We start from the raw sequence: 17490 nt of genomic DNA, 5'->3' as shown, positions 1-17490 counted from the left end.
GTTACATATCTAGAAAGGACCAGCATAGAGATAAAAAGAAAAGACAAAACCAAAACCCAATGCTATCTAGTTAATTTCATCATATAGCCATCCTATAGGATGCAGAACTGTCCCATAGGGTTTGTGACAATAATCTTTACAGGCACACACAACCTCATCTTCTTACCAAGGAGCACTTGGTGGGTTTGAACTGCTGATCCACCAGTTAGCAATCCAACTTGTAACCAACTACCACCAGGGTTCCTAGACACAAGGACAGGAAGTGGATTTGTGGTTGCCTAGAGCTGAGGTAGGGATGGGGAATGAATCTAAATGGGCTTCTATTTAGGGCGATGAACATGTGTGAAAATTATATTGTGGTGATGATTTTAACTCCACAAACATACCCCAAATCACTTAATTATGCGCTTCAAAAAGGCAAGTTTTCTCCCAATAAACCTACTTTTAAAAACCTCAATAAGGGGTGGACTTGCCTTATGAAAATTCAAGGAGAGACGTAGGATAGAATTTCATTAAGAACGTTCAGAGTACTTAATAGCAATGGGTTCAGTTTTAGGACAATCCACTTAAGGAACCTGGTGGTGCAATAGTTAAGTGTTGGTCTTTTAACTAAAATGTTGGTATGGAAGTTTGGTTCTGTAAAGATGTATGTTCTTGGAAATCCTTTGGGCAAGTTCTACTATGCCCTGTACGGCAGAATCAACTTGGTGACAATGGGTATTTGGCAGTCATTAATCACTTTAACTTAGTGAATTGAGGTTAAGGTTTAGTGCCTTCAAATTCATAGTAAGTCAGTTCTATTGTCTAAGAGATTCCGGTCTGTATTTTCCCTGAACAATATGAGAGTCATTAAGCTCTTTCAGGGAAGGGTAGATAGATGATTTTGTCCAAAGCCAATTAATTCACAGAATATTAAGCACATGACCTAGTTTCCTAAAATGAAGGTGAACAAAACACAAAGTCTAACATATCTACATATAAAAACAACTGAATTTATAATTATTTGGTCATATAGATATTCTCATCACAATTGAAAACAAAATCTACCATATCCATTTCTATTTCTACGAGCTTTATTTTCCTTGTCTGTAAAAGGGGCCTGTGTTCCACTTTCTGATGCTGGTCAGCCCACTGAGTGGTAACAGATTTGGTAGAAGAACCCTCAAAGAATGGAGCACCACGTTTTAGCTTCAGCCATCTATTTCTTACAGGCTTTTTCCTATTCTACTACTCCTGAAAAGGTCTCTGAATTTTTTTTAATGTAGGTACTATTCTAAATCTCTCCTTCCCCAAATTATTAAAATCAGCAAGTAAAAATTACCATTAAGAATTGTGAGACAGGCAGAAGCTAGCCTACTCATGAGAGACAAGGCTGGGTTCTCCCACCATGCAAGACGTCTGCCTGTAGCAAGATGGTGACTGAGTAACACATACCAGAGGGACTCCGCAGAATTCAGCCCAGGAGAGTTGCTTAGAGGGAAATTCAACACTGCTGGAATGCAGGAGGAGCATCATAAAGATAAGTAGGCACAGACCCACAGGGTTTTGAGGGGCTGGGGGCTTTTGGCTTACCACAGTGGAGTCCGGCTAGGGCTTGACCTTGGCTCCGCCACTGTCTCTGCCAGAGGTGGGACCATTTAGAGCCGGCAAGGGGGCTTAATCAACACAGCCACAGTTTGCAGCCAGCCGCCTGCCTCAGAGCAGGGACTAAACCCTTGCAGCTCCATGGACAGGGATGGGGTTCAGCTACATTGTCACTTTTATTTCCCTCTCTTCTCTATATCCCCCAACAGTCGCTGTGCCGGGACTTTTTCTCAACACAGCCACAGCTTGCCACCGCTGCCTCCGGGCAGGGACTAACCCCTTGCAGCTCCACAGGCAGGGCTCAGGACTCAGCTACATAGTTACTTTTGTTTCCCTCTCTTCTCTATATCCCCCCTGAAGCCCCCCTCCCTCAGTCTCAGCAGGCTTACTTTTTAATTTTTCCCCCTTTTTGTCTCGTTCCTGTTCTCTCACACTTCACTGCTGACCTCCAGACCACTCCCTGTGCAGCTAGCTCTAGGCTGGGAAAAGTCCTGCCAAACTCCACCAGGGGATTCTCTGTCCAACTTCTTAGAGGGGAATTACTTCCTGTGTGCCTGGGGGCCTAAGGCAGCTTGGCCAACACTCATCAACATTCCAAGCTGATGCAGGAACCTCTGCCCAACCTCCACAACACCAAAGCAGGCAACCCACTAGCCTTCCGGGGCACTCCCTGAGAGGGAAGCCACAGAGGATAAAGTGGTAGGTTAATTCCATAGTGAAATTAGCTGTAGGCAGTTCAAAGAAGTACTCCTACAAGTCTCCCCAGAAAGAGCCAATGCTCTTCAGGTCCCTGGAAAATGGCACCTGGCTCCTCTAAAACAACACAAGGCAACCAGTCATCAGCCCCAACAACCTCAACGAAAAAACAGGAGAAACAAAAGGCAATGGCAGAAGATGTCCTGAACATAACGACATGCATAGAAGAAGCAGACATTGAGCTGCCACACAAAGAAATTCTCAGAATGCTGCTTGGAGTCATAAAGGATATGAGGGAAACAATATAGGAAAAGGATGAAATGATAGAGGAGATAAAGGCCATACACCAAAGGGAAATATAGGAGCTTAGGGAGGAGATAACAAAAACCACTAGCAGAAACATGGACCTCGAGAATGGACGGGAGGAAGCAGAGATCTGCATCAGTGACTTTGAGGACAGCCAAGCAGACTTTAACAAACGCGAACAAAAACCTAATAAGATCATCAGAGAAGCTGGAGAAAACCTAAGATCTATGTCTGATGCTATGAAGCGGATCAAGATTAGAATTGTTGGCTTATCGGAGGAAGACACAACAAAGAAGTCATCTGCAACAATAGTGAGAGAATTCTTGGAGGAAAGCTTCCCCAGCTTAATAAATGAAAACCAGACAACCTTTCAGGAGGCTGAAAGAACACCAGCTAGATTAAATCCCAAGAAGTCACCAAGGCACATAATAATAGTTAATCTATCCAACTTTGAGGAAAAGGAGAAAATCATGAAAACAAAGAATTGTGAGACACAGGTATTCTTTGAAGTTAGAGTGTCTTGCTATGGAATCCTGGCACACCTCTTATGAACCATGTGATCTTGGAAGAAGGTCAGGATTGTTTCATTGAGCCATCTTTTCTTGTTTAAAGATCAGTCCATGCCTACCAAAGAGAGCTGTAGTCAGGCAGGTATGTGCACACATGACTCAGCATCATTCAGTAAAGTTTCTAACAACCATCTGAGTGCCTAAGCAAATTGACTCCCCCAGAATAGAGTTTGCTCAGAGATGACTGATAGTCACATTTCTAAAGCTGGCAAACAAGTACTTTATCAATTAGGATCTGTGGTAGACGGAATAATAGCCAACAAAGAATTCTAGGTCCTAACCCTCAGTCTATGACCATGCTATCTGATATGGCAAAGGGACTGCATGTGTGATTAAGGTCAAGGAGCTTTTGCTGAAGAGGCTATCCAGTGAGTCCATGCTAACCCCATGCAGCTCTAAAACACGAGAAACTTTCTCAACTGCAAGGAACCACAGTAATGACCGTGTGACAAGGAGCTGACACACTGTTACTGGCTTTAAAGTTGGAAGAGGTCATGAGCCAGGAAATCCTTGTGGCCTCTAGAAGGTGGAAAAGATTTAGAGCCTCCCAAAAAGGAGCACAGCTTAATGGATACCTTGTTTTCAGTCCAGAGAGACCAGCCTTGGATCTCTAAGCCACATAAATGTGCAATAATATCACTAGTAATGTAGTGGTTACATGTCAAGGTTTTCTACTCCCATAAACAGTCTCAGAAACTCACAAGGGCAGTTCTACCCTGTCCTATAAGGTCGCTGTGGATTCAATGGCAGTGAGTTTGTATTAAAGCCACCAAGTTTATTGACATATACATTTTTAAAGAGCAGCCTAGAATACAGGACTTCAATAAGAAACAGATATCCCACAAAATTAGGTATCTTGAGGAGATTTTAAAGATCATTTGATTGGGGGCTCTTATAGGTCTTAGAATAATCTGTACATCAATTATATGAAGAATATCTATACATATGTTGCCATCATTATTTTCTAAACATATACTTTCTTATTTGAGCCCTTGGTATCAGTTCCTCTTTTTCACCCTCTCTCCCCCCTCCCACCCTCATGACTCATTGATAAGTGATACATTGTTATTTTCATATCTTACACCAACCACTGTCTCCCTTCTCCCATGGTTTCTGTTGTTCCTACCCCTGGAGGGGAGGATGTAGTCGTATGTCAATCGTGATCGATCTGCTATCCCCTCCTCCCCCCTTCTCCCCAACTTCCCCTCTACCTTTTGGTACTACCCCCATTTCTGTTCCTGAGGGGTCTGACCCAAATTCCATGTGTCGTGAACTCTTATCTGTGCCCGCAGTGAAAGGCAAGACTGGGTCATGATAATAGGGGATGAGGAAGCCTCAAGGAACTAGAGGAATCTTGTGTGTTTCATCAGTGTTACACTGCGCCCTGGTTGACTCATCCCTTCCTTGTGACCCTTTTGTGAGGGGATATCCCATTGTCTATAGATGGGTTTTGGGTCTCTGCTCCGACTCCTCTCATTCTCAACAATATGTTTGTTTGTTTGTTTTGAGTCTTCTGATGCCTGTTTCCTGATCCCATCTATACCTCATGATGGTACAAGCTGGTGTTCTTCCTCCATCTAGGCTTAGTTGCTTCTCTGCTTAACTTCAAGCCTTTAAGACCCAAGACACTACATATCTTTTGATAGCTGAGCACCATCAGCTTTCTTTACCATATTTGCCTATGCACCCATTTTTGTCTTCAGTGATCGTGTCAGGAGGGTGAGCATCACAAAATGCCAGGTTGGTAGAACCAAGTGTCCCTGCCTTGAGGGAAGGCTTGAGCAGAGGTCCAAAATCCGTCCACTTATTCAATGTATTGTGGCATCAACATAGTTACATAGGCCACATGGCAATACCTCTATTTTTATGAATATATTTACATGAGTACACACCTATGTTTATACCTCTATCCATAGCTTTGCTTCCTAGATCTTTCCTCTGTTTCCTTTTACCTTCCTCCTGCCCTGCCATCACGCTGGCTCTTCTTCTGCCTCTCAGCTACACTGCTTTTGATACAACACCCCCAGGATTGCTAAGTCTTGAGGAGATTTTAATAAAGGGATTATGTGCAAAGGAATGAACAAGTAAGAACTACCAGGAGTGAGGACAACATGGCTGGCCCCACTATGAGACATGATGCCCCTCAGTGACCAATGGCGCTACAGGGGACAGCACCAGAGACTCAGTGTGCGAATTGCACCTGACCTGATCCCACCACACCGAGGCAAAGCACTGGGGGAGTGCAGCGGAACAGCAAGGGAATGGAGTGGCAAGGTCCCCAGGGAATGCTGAAAGTGGGCTTTGGGGCCAGGGTGTGGTGCCCCAACAGACTGGACTGGAAAACACTCCTAAAGGCCAACAAATGATCCTTGAACTAACTACAAGCTTTTCTTTCCTGATGTGTTTTGTTTTGTTCTTTGTCAGTGGTTTGTTGTTCCTGTTTTGTTGTCTGGTTGTATACTGTTGCTTTGTTTTCCTCTGTCTTGTTTTTGTGCATGTTATTATCTCCACATGTCTGTCTAAATAAGACAGGCTGGATGAACTATCTGGAGGAAAAACAACGGGACCGACAGTTTTGGGGGGACTTGGGATAGGGGGAGGTGGGGGGTAAGGAAGTGGTGTTAACAAACCCAGGGAAAAGGGAACAACATGGTGAGGGGGGAGTGGCAGGCCTGGTAGGGAATGATCAAGGGTAAGGTTACGTAAAGAAGAGGTATAGCTGTAACCCAGGTGAGGACGGAGCATGATAGTGGGGCGGGAGGAAAGTCAAGGGTAATAGAGGAAAGAGCTAGTAGGCAAAGGTCATTTATAGAGGTCTAGACAAAGACATGTACATGCAAATATATATATGAGGATGGGGAAATAGATCTATGTGTCTATATTTATAGGTTTAGTATTAAGGTGGCAGAAGGACCTTGGGCCTCTACTCAAGCACTCTGTCAATGCATGCATACTCTCTTCTATTAAATTTTCATCCTATGATGCTCACCCTCCCAACACAACAGCTGAAGCCAAAGTGGGTGAACAAGTAAATGTGGTGAAGGAAGCTGATGGTACCTGGTTATCAAAAGAGATAGTGTCTGGGGTCTTAAAGGCTTGAAGATAAACAAGCGGCCATCTAGCTCAGAAGCAACAAAGCCCACATGGAAGAACACACCAGCATGTGTGAGCACGTGGTCCCGAAGGGATCAGTTATCAGGCATCAAAGAACAAAAAATCATATCATTGGGTGCACACCTCCATGATACTATCGCCGAGGACAAACGGGTGCATAAGCAAATGTGGCGAAGAAAGCTGATGGTGCCAGGCTATCAAAAGAGATAGTGTCTGGGGTCTTAAAGGCTTGAAGGTGAACAAGCGGCCATGCAGCTCAGAAGCAACAAAGCCCACATGGAAGAAGCACACCACCCTGTGCGATCACGAGGTGCCAAAGGGATCAGGTATAAAGCATCATCATAAAAAAAAAAACCTTACCATAGTGAATGAAGGGGGAAGTGCAGAGCGGAGACCCAAAACCCATTTGTCGGCCACTGGAGATCCCCTCACAGAGGGGCATAGGGGAGGAGATGAGTCGGTCAGAGTGCAATATAGCACCAATGAAGAATATAGCTTTCCCCCAAATCCTGGATGCTTCCCCTCCCCCACACCCCCCCGCCAACTACCATGATCCGAATTCTACCTTGCAAGTCTGGATAGAGCAGAGGTTGTACACTGGTGCATATAGGAGCTGGAGGCACAGGGAATCCAGGGTGGATGATACCTTCAGGACCAGGGGTGTGAGGGGCGATACTGGGAGAGTAGAGGGTGAGTGGGTTGGAAAGGGGGAACTGATTATAAGGATCTACATGTGACCTCCTCCCTGGGAGATGGACAGCAGAGAAAGGGGTGAAGGGAGATGCCGGATAGGGCAAGATATGACAATAATTTATAAATTATCAAGGGCTCATGAGGGAGGGGGAGCGGGGAGGGAGGGGGAAAAAAGAGGACCTGATGCAAAGGGCTTACGTGGAGAGCAAATGCTTTGAAAATGATTAGGGCAAAGAATGTGCAGATGTGCTTTATAAAATTGATGTATGTATATGTATAGATCGTGATAAGAGTTGTATGAGCCTCTAATAAAAAAAATTAAAAATAGAACTACCAGGAGCAGCATAGAACCTTGGGCTATTCACAATAGGGAGACTGTAAAGAGGGCTATGTGGAGAATGCCTTCTAATAGGAGGCAGCCAGTCCTGTGGCATAGTAGTGACCAAGGTGGGGTGTGAATGTCCTAGTATCACATTCTTTCTCCTTCAAGAATCCAGACCAGGATCCCTTCTGGCCAACTTCAATCAGGTCAGAGAGGGTAGGATTCTCTTAGGAACCGCAGGGGGTGAAACGGGCCAAAAGACCACCTGAACAGACCAGTGCAGGCCACCCCCCAATAAGCATCAGATGGGGGGAGGGGTACCCAGCGAGACCAAAATTGGGCCATTTTCTCTCAAAAATCCAAACCAATATATTATATAAATGTATGTAATTTATAGCCACACCAAAAAAATGTATGTTGAAAACTTTTTTTAATAAAGTGTACAATTTGTAGTTCTACTATATGCTGCTTATGGTCTTGGGAAGGTTATCCTATCACTTGATGGACTGCCTTTTACAGCTAAATGAGCATAGTTCCTAGTTCCTAGGTGTCATGAGAGAGATAACTACAGTGCTGAAATTTAGGACTTCCTTCATGTATGGGTATATCCTTTCAAGTAATGCTTTAACAGGGACTAAAACGCCAGAAAATAGGTTGGAAAACACTAAACTTTCTAAATGAAACCAGAGGCTTACCTACCTTTCAGTTTCAACACAAAGCAGCCTGTGTTTGAGTCCCTGAAGCACTCAACACTCACCCACCACAATGGGCCCCAAAGAAGACGACTCAAGAAGTAGGTGTGCAATATCAGCTACTCACTCAGGAAATAAGATGTCAAACACTTCTATCGCTTATCCTCATGCTTGGTGTATGGTCAAAGATGGTCAAACACAAGGCATAAGCAAGAAGTGAGAAATTAATTAGTCCACAGGGCTACTTGACCATGTGACCCTGAGATTAAAATAACTCTGTGTTACTCCAGGTAGACTAGAGAAACAATTTCCCAGACACTCATATGTATATAAGAAAGAGGTTTAAAGATAAGAGCGATTAAAAAAAATCCCAGTCCAGTCCAAATCAAGTCCATAGTTCCAATATTAGCCCCTATGTCCGATATCAATCTAAAAGTCCTCTCTACACTCATTAAATACATTCAATGATGCCAAATGCAGGAGGATCACAGGTCAGTGGGATGGGGGTCTTGTGGATCTAATGGCATTGTACGCATCTCAGCACTGGCAGGGGTCTCCATGTGGCTCCTCCAGTTCACAGGCCATGAGGTCTATCAACGTGGTGCCATGTGTCTTGTCAGTAGACAGTGTCCAAGGAAGTGAGTCAAGAGAAAAAGTCTGTCTCCAGCCTCCAAGGAGGAAATCCAGGAGTTTGCAGAATTCTCAGGGGAAGATCATGCCCACACAGAGGTCTCATCAGCTATGATCAAATTGACAGACTAGACTCCCTCCTAATCCTTTCAAGTCCCAAATTGACACCAGATTATATAACTACCTCAAACTAGATGCTGATCACCACCACTGCCAATAACTCTGAAAGGGATCCCAGTAAGAGGTCCTGGATCAAGTGGGAGAAAAACAGAAATCATTAAAAACTAAAAAAGTCCAGGGTTACTGATCAAATAGAATCTGGTGGAGTCCTAGAGAATATGGTCCTTACACAGCCTCATGGCCTGGAGCTAAACTCACCTCCAGCTTTCAGTCAAATGATAGACCTACAAAGTGAACAAAAACAGAAGAGGTACACAAACTTTGGAACAATCAACTGCACAAGATCAAAAAGGCAGTATGTTCTACGGATAAAGAGAAGATGGCAGGAAGGTACAACAAAGAAAGATACATGAAAGCGGCCATCTAGCTCAGAAGCAACAAAGCCCACATGGAAGAAGCACACCAGCCTGTGCGATCATGAGGTGTCGAAGGGATCAGGTATCAGACATTAAAGAACAAAAAATCATATCATAGTGAATGAGGGGGAGTGCGGAGTGGAGACCCAAAGCCTATCTGTAGGCAATTGGACATCCCCTTATGGAAGGATCGTGGGGAGGAGATGAGCCAGTCAGGGTGCAGTGTAGCAACGAAGAAACATACAAATTTCCTCTACTTCTTAAATGCTTCCTCCCTCCACTATCATGATCCCAATTCTACCTTACAAATCTGGCTAGACCAGAGGATGTACACTGGTACAGATAGGGACTGGAAACACAGGGAATCCAGGGTGGATGATCCCTCCAGGACCAGTGGTGAAAGTGGCGATACCAGGAGGGCAGAGGGAAGGTGGGGTGGAAAGAGGGAACCCATTACAAAGATCTACATATAATCTCCTCCCTGGGGGACAGACAACATAAAAATGGGTGAAAGGAGATGTCGGACAGTGCAAGATATGACAAAACAATAATTTATAAAGTATCTAGGGTTCATGAGGGAAAGGGGAGCAGGGAGGGAGGGGGAAAATGAGGGGCTAATGTCAGGGGCTTATGTAGAGAGCAAATGTTTTGAGAATGTTGAGGGCAATGAATGTACAAATGTGCTTGAAACAACTGATGTATGTATGGCTTGTGATAAGAGTTGTATGAGCCCCTAATAAAATGATAAAAAAATAAAAACAAAAGAAAGACACATGAAAACAGTAAACTTAGGATGTGGGACAACTGTGGATACACTGTGGGGATTGTAATCAATATCACAAAACAATAAACTTAGTTGTTGAGTAGGACTTGTTGAATGAAAATGAATTTGCTTTGTAAAGTTATCCAGATCACAATAAAATGAAGTTTTTTAAAGTATGAAATTGCAGACATAATTTTTATATATTCCAAACTGTTGAAGACTATTTGATTCATGAACAGAAATCCATATTTACTTACCCTGTGGAATAATTTCTTTTTTGAATTTAGTAAATAACTTTTAAATTTAGAAATGATAGACCTCATTTATTATCAACACAGCTTTCTTACAAACATCCCGGTGGGTGAAACCCTGGGATCCCAATGTCTTTTAGACCAGTGAAGCACACACTGAAAATCTAGGCACGCAAACATTTGGCTATAAAAATGCTGCAGGGCTACATACAGAACCCACCACACGGACTCGGCCTCAAGGGTCAGTGAAAGCGTCTTTGTTACTGCCCACAAGGGACGTGTTCAGAATAGCCTCAGAAATACTGACGACGCAAATTCCAAACTCGCAGGAGCTCATATTAAAATGTGAACACAAGGAACCCCGAAGGATACGCTAGCCTTTGAAGTGAAATTTCCTCAAAAGTGGCTTGCCCTCTACTCTCCCCTCCCCAGGTTCTCTGGGACTCCTTGGCCAATATGACAGTTAACCAGAGTGCAGAATGCATTGAAAATCCACCAGAGTAAGGGATTTGCTTCCTGTCACGTTTCTCCCTTATGATGTCATTGTAACTAAGACACCCTTATTCGCAAAAGCATTCCTTTATCTCTTTAAGAGGATGGGCACAATTATACCATGCTTTTTCCTGTTGTAGTCCCATTATGCTTCCTGCACAAACAAGCTATCACTTATTGCTTGTGTGACCACAGAAAGGAATCCCCAGTGCCTTACATAAAAGTTTTATTACACACTGGTTAAGAAAATGGTCTGGAGCCGTGGAATGGGGCTTTGTTTCAACTCCTGAGTCACAAACTGAATTATACATGTAGAAGTGGGTAGAATGAGAGAATGTTTTATTGTGTATATGTTTGCCACAATTAGGGAAAAAAAACATGAATAAGGATGAGTACGAGGAAGAAGAAAATGTCCTAGAATTGAATGGGGTGCTAATTGTACAACTTGATTGATAGAACTATTGAATTGTATGGCATGTGGTTGAAATGGTAATAAAATTGTTTTTTAAAAAAGATGAGGGAACTTGTGGGTTTTCAACTCAAATTTTCAACCATGTAAAAGCAAGCCAAGGTCACTGTCACTGAGTTGATGTCCCCTCAGGACAGGGTATAAAAGCCACTGTGAGTTCCTGAGAGTGTCGCTCGTGATGGGAGAAGACAGCACTGACTCTCTCCCTCGCAGCAGCAGCAGTGGGTTCACACTGCTGACCTCGTGGACCGCAGCCAAACTGGTAACCACTACACAGGTAGCAGAGGTAATATCAGTTGTGAGGACAGACTATCTTAATGAGTCAAAGCTTAAAATCCCACACACTACGGCCATTCGATAAGTGGCAGCTGCTCTTATTGCTGCTGGGAACCTTATCATTATATCCCTGATAGCGCCTCTTCCTGTGCCACACATTTTGCTCCAGCATTTGGACCTTCTCTGTGACCCAGAGAGCCTGTTTGCATTCTCCCCTTTGACCCTCACCCTTCTTGTCTAGAATGACCATTAAGCAGACGTTGCCCCTTTCATGGTCCAGCCCATGGCTCGTTCAGACTCCTCTCTTCTCTAATCAAACCTTAGGATCGCCTCTGTCTCAAGTATGGGTGGCTCATGAGGCTTGGTGCAGTCAGCACTGTGAACCTTTCAGTTCAGGAGGTGAAGGCAATATTAGCTTATCCGTCCCAAGGCCCCTGTCCCCATGGGCCCTGGGAAAACAGGACTCTGTTTTCATACCTCCTCTGCAGTCCGCCTTACATGACACTTCCCTGCCATCTCATACCCCTGTCCTTCAGCGCTTCCAGGCTAAACACTCAGTGGCGATAATAAATGGGACTGTGAGGATCTTTGGCCAGATTCCAGCAGCTAGAAGAGGCAGTAATTTTAAATTCTCAACTCAAAACAGCCCGTCTTGTACATTAGCCAAATTCTTCTAGTTCTGAACTCTCTAAGGACTGCTTTGGCCTTCTGCTCTGATGCCAGCAACAGAGCCAAGACTCAATCCTTTCTGCTAACACCGACCATTCCCTTACAGCCAGCAAAGGCTTCCCAAGGTTCGTGCATCGCACATTGGTACTCACCAGTCAGCGATGCATCCAGTTATAAGGTAGCCAAAGATTAATCCAACCAGTAAGGAGAACTTAGCGATATGGACCTTCCAGGCATTATCACACACAAGATCCCACTGGAGAGGAGCAAACAGAAAATAAATCAGGAAAAAAAACATTCACAGATGCTATTTGTCAATCATCGGATGATACAATAACATCTTCAATGACTGTGACGTTTCAGTTCTGGGGTTATACATACCAGGAAGAGTTTGTGAAAATCCGACCACTGGAAACATAATTTGCTCACAAAAGGAAATGTGGCATTTTATTCCGGGATAAATTATAAAGGTAACAGGAGTGATGCAAGGGGCCTGGGGCACCGCTCCACAGTGCCAGCTGCCCAGGCAATGTAAAGCAAAGGGCAGGGGAGCATCTAAATATGCCGAAGGCCCTGCGTAGCAGCAGCATCTGCTCTGCCAGCAAGGCTGCTGGCCAGTGGCCCACAGTCAGATGGCCCCGCCAATTACTGGTACGGGCACCATCGAAACATGAGGAAATTAGAGTAACTTTCACATTTTCTTCCTCAAAACACTAACAAAAGTTTGTGAGTATTCAAAATAAAGGCTCTTGAGAGTTAATACTGATGCTTAAAATCCACTTTTAACGAAACATTTTCCTTTCTCACCTGTCCTTTTCCTTGTGTCCTATATTCCATGTCAAAGCTATTGGCTCTAGTAGATACAACTTGTTGACTATGTTAAGACTATTTATTAGATCTCGACACTTTAAAGAAAATAGGAAAACACTCCACTCCTGATTTTTCTTTTCTCCAGATGAGCAAGCAGGAGGAAGACCCCTGTTTGTTCCTCCATGTAGTATCTTTTCGGGCCCAGGAGATACACGCAGAGACACATGGGGAACACAGAGAACATAGGATAAATGCATGAAAACATACAAAAATACATGCAGAGCACAAGAGGAGCCCAGAAAGACATACAGAAGCATACAGGAATACTTGGGAGCATGGGAGAAAGACATGAACTCATACAAGAAAACATGGAAACACTTAGAGAGCACACAATGGGCACAGGAAAACATATAGCACACAGTGACACAGGAAAACATGGAAACACACAGCACACAGTGACACAGGAAAACATGGAAACACATAGCACACAGTGAGCACAGGAAAACATGGAAACACACAGCACACAGTGAGCACAGGAAAACATGGAAACACACAGCACATAGTGAGCACAGGAAAACATGGAAACACATAGCACACAGTGAGCACAGGAAAACATGGAAACACACAGGGATGCAAAGGAACATAAGGGAACATACCATATATACTCGTGTATAAGCTGAGGGTTTCAGCACATTTTTAATGCAGTTTTTGTGGTAAAATTAGGAGCCTAAGCTGATTTTCAGGTTGGCTTATACTCAAGTATCTACAGTAATAGATGAGCGTGTAGAAAAATTACAAGAACAATGGGGGAATACTCAGGGAGCACAGGACACACATGGACACAGGACATATGTGAAAACAGGACATACATGAAACCACATGGATTCTGCTGAGGAAGGCCATGTGCCATGTTCCCCTCCGCTGTCTGTGGGTTCTTACCCACCACAATTTGCCTTTCGGTAGACTCAAATGAGTAAAGCTTGCAGCCCTGCAGGTCAGTGCACATGGAGGAGTGAAGGCGGAGTGGGATATTGGAAGGGAAGTGAGGAAATGTCAGAACAGAAGGAACAAACAGTATCTGTGGAGCAGGGGGCCTCGGGGACGACACTAATCTGAACTCTGTCTGCTTCAGTGTCACCTTCCTCACCTTTTGCCAGTCCCTCTTGCAACCAGCAGTTGTAAAGCAGAATCTGTAAAGGACATTATAAGCTAAGGTCCTATCACCAGTTTCAACTTTTGGACAGCTTGCTGTAACCCCCACAAGGCCCAGAGTTGTAGGACCTTCTGTCTGTTTAATCCTACAGAATAATGTCCCTCACATAGGCAAATCACCCCCTTTCCGTCTCTTGCACTCTTTAAGCTGCTGGTGATGGCCCCAGGCAGATTCAATGTCCAGAGACATGAGAGAATGAGTTACTGAACCCTGCTTTCAAAGGGGTATGCACCATTAGGCTCTGGAAAAAGGAATATAAACACAGACCACATAAAGGCCTTGTCTTAGTTATCTAGAGACTCTTTTACAGAAATATCATAAGTGGGTGGATTTAACAAACTAGAATTTATTTCCTGACAGTTTAGAAGGCTAGAATTGACGGTGCAGGCATAAATCTAGGATCTCTCCTCCTCCTCCTCTTCCTCTTCCTCCTCCTCCTCCTCCCCACCTCTTTCCCTCCCTGTAAAGTCTCTTGTCTCTTCAGAGATTCTGCTCCTGAACCATCCTCATGTGTGGCTTTGCATCTCTCTTCCTCCAACTCTGATTAGTATGCTTATTTGAATATCTTTTGTATCTCAAAGAGATGGACTCAGATAAACCCTAAACTAGTCCTGTCTCATAAATTACAAGGATATCTTTCCCAACTGGGATTATAGCCACCGGTATAGAGGTTAGATTTAGAAAGCATATTTTGGAGGAACACAGTTCAATATAAGATACTTCACTCTTGGGTCTCTCAAAATTCTTGTCCTTGTCACACATAAAACTCATTCACCATATCACACCATCCTCAAAGTCTTAAATAAACACCAAGGCAAAATCTCATCTTCTGAATAACTGAAACCAAATATTAGTGAGACTTTGGGTATATTCCATCCTGAGCCAAAATTCCTCATCTGTGTAAAATCTGCACTGTGAACTCTGTTTCAAAATCATTGGTAGAACAGACAAGGAATACATTTCTATCACCGATGAAAGAAACAGGAGGAAAGGTGTACAAAACCCAGAAGAACACATTACATTAATTCCCAAGGCTCAAAAGTAACCCTCTGCTCTCTCAGACTGTCTGAGAATGTAGGTGCTGGCCACAAGCTCTGCATTCTGGGTAGAGGCCATCAGCTCCACCTTCCAGACTCATTGAGACAGTACCTAGGCTCCTTTAACTTCAGGTGGCTTCATGCTCCTAGCCCATCAGAGCGGCAATGTTGTGGCTCCAGCAAGCCCGGTTCTTCGGTCCTTGGGTGGAGTAGTCCTACTCCCTCAGCTTTGGGCAGCAGCCCAGTCTCCCATCACAGCACACCTTCACAGCCACTCACACAACAGAATTGAGTTGGAGAAGAACTGACTCTTCAGAACGGAGGAAGCTGTGTCATCGTCCTTTGAAATCCAGAGAGAGACCTTGGCCTCACCCTTTGAAACCAAGAATGTCCTGCTTCCCATGTTCCTTACAAAAGTCCCATTCATCTCTGAGCTCCTCCTGGGATGGTCTTTTGCTTTCTTTCATATATATATATATATATATATATATATATATATATATATATATATATATATATATATATATATATATATAATTTTATCGTACAGCTCTTATCACAATCAATACATCCATCCATTGTGTCAAGCGTATTTGTACATTTGTTGCCATCATTTTCCAAATATTTTCTTTCTATTTGAGCCCTTAGTATCAGTTCCTCATTTTTCCTCTCCCTCCTTCCCTCCCTCCCTCATGAACCCTTGATAATATATACATTATTATTTTTTCATGTCTTACACTGGCCAATGTCTCCCTTTACCCACTTTTCTGTCATCCATTCCCCTGGGAGTAGGTTATATATACATCATTGTGATCGGTTCCCCTTTTCTTCCCCCACCTTCCCCTTACTCTCCTGGTATCACTACTCTCATTATTGGTCCTAAGAGGTTTATCTGTCCTGGATTCCCTGTGTTTCCAGCTCTTAACTGTACCAGTGTACATGCTCTAGTCTGGCTAGATTTGTATGGAAGAATTGGGGTCATGATAGTTGGGGCGGGGAGTATTAAATAACCAGAGGAAAGTTGTATGTTTCATTGGTGCTATACTACACTGACTAGCTTGTCTCCTCCCTGAAACTATTCCATAAGGGGATGTCCAGTTGCCTACAAATCGGCTTTGGGTCTCCACTCTGCACTTGCCCTCATTCACATTGATTTGATTGTTCTGGATCTTTGATGCCTGATACCTGATCCTATTAACACCTCATGATCACACAGGCTCATGTGCTTCTTCCCTGTGGATTTTGTTGCTTTCAGCTAGATGGCTACTTGTTTATTTTTAAGCCTTTAAGACCTCAGATGCTATATCGTTTGATAGCTGAGCACCATCAACTTTCTTCACTTTTGCTTATGCACCATTTTGTCTTCAGTGATTATGTCAGGAAGCTGAGTATCACAGTATGCCAAGTTATTAGAACAAAGTGTTCTTGCATTGAGGGAATACTTGCGTAGAGACCCACTATTCATCAGCTACCTTAATATTTAACATATAAGTAAATTTCATAGATCTATTTCCCTCTCCTTATATATAACTATATTTACGTATGTACATACCTGTATTTAGACCTCTATAAATGTCCCTTGCCTCCTAGTTCTTTCCTCTGCTTCTTTTTTGCTTTTCTCTTGTCCCACTATCATGTTCAGCCTTCATTCAGGTTTTAGTAATCCCTCTCGGTTACAAGCCCTACCAGGCTTCCCCCAACAGTGCAGGAATTGTGCCCAATCTGAAGGCACCACACATTTAGTTGTCAATTATAACAGCACCCCACTCTCCATATCAAATTCTTCCTTAGTTATCTAGTGCTGCTATATCAAAAGTACTAGAAATGGATGGCCTTAACCCACTGAAATTTATCTTCTCACAGTTTAGGAGCTAGAAGTCTGAATTCATGGAATTGTTCCAGGGTAAAATCTTCTCTCTTTATCAGTTGTAGAGGGAGGTCCTTGTCTTATAAATATCTGTCCTGAGCAGGTTCCATGTGGCTTTGCATCTCTCTTCCTCCATCTCTGCTTGCTAGCTTAATTTCCTTTATATCTCAAAATAGATATTAACATAAGGTTCACCCTATGTCTCATGGACATAACAAAGACAACCCATTCCCAAATGGGATTATAAACCTAGACAAAGATTAAAATTTATAACATGTATTTTGGGGACACGGTTCAATCTATAACGTGATTTGGGATTTGTTGTTGTTGAGGTTTACTAATATGTTTGAGAGGATGTGGGTGGGGGGAAATGGTTTACATGGAATCATATCTAGAGTTTAGATAATAGAGTTCCTTAGGAGAGAATGGAGTTCCTTAGGAGTTAACTTCCTTCTGTGTTTACGCTAGTGGTTCTCAAAACACGCTACAGGAATCAGCAGT

General features: G+C 43.4%; 1 protein-coding gene across 1 annotated transcript in view; it reads right to left on the bottom strand.

The window, feature by feature from the left end:
* The window catches only part of SLC22A23 (solute carrier family 22 member 23), a 284246-nt gene that overhangs the window by 225868 nt on the left and 40888 nt on the right, over positions 1–17490 (bottom strand). The window contains exon 2 of the mRNA XM_075554136.1: positions 12215–12318. Within this exon, the coding sequence (XP_075410251.1) occupies positions 12215–12318 (104 nt within the window). The remainder of the gene's footprint in view (positions 1–12214; positions 12319–17490) is intronic.

This window comes from Tenrec ecaudatus, chromosome 7 (genome assembly GCF_050624435.1).
Source record: "Tenrec ecaudatus isolate mTenEca1 chromosome 7, mTenEca1.hap1, whole genome shotgun sequence".
Taxonomy (NCBI): Eukaryota; Metazoa; Chordata; class Mammalia; order Afrosoricida; family Tenrecidae; genus Tenrec; species Tenrec ecaudatus.
Note: the sequence above shows the minus strand (reverse complement) of the source record. Positions and strands in the feature narration are given on the sequence as shown.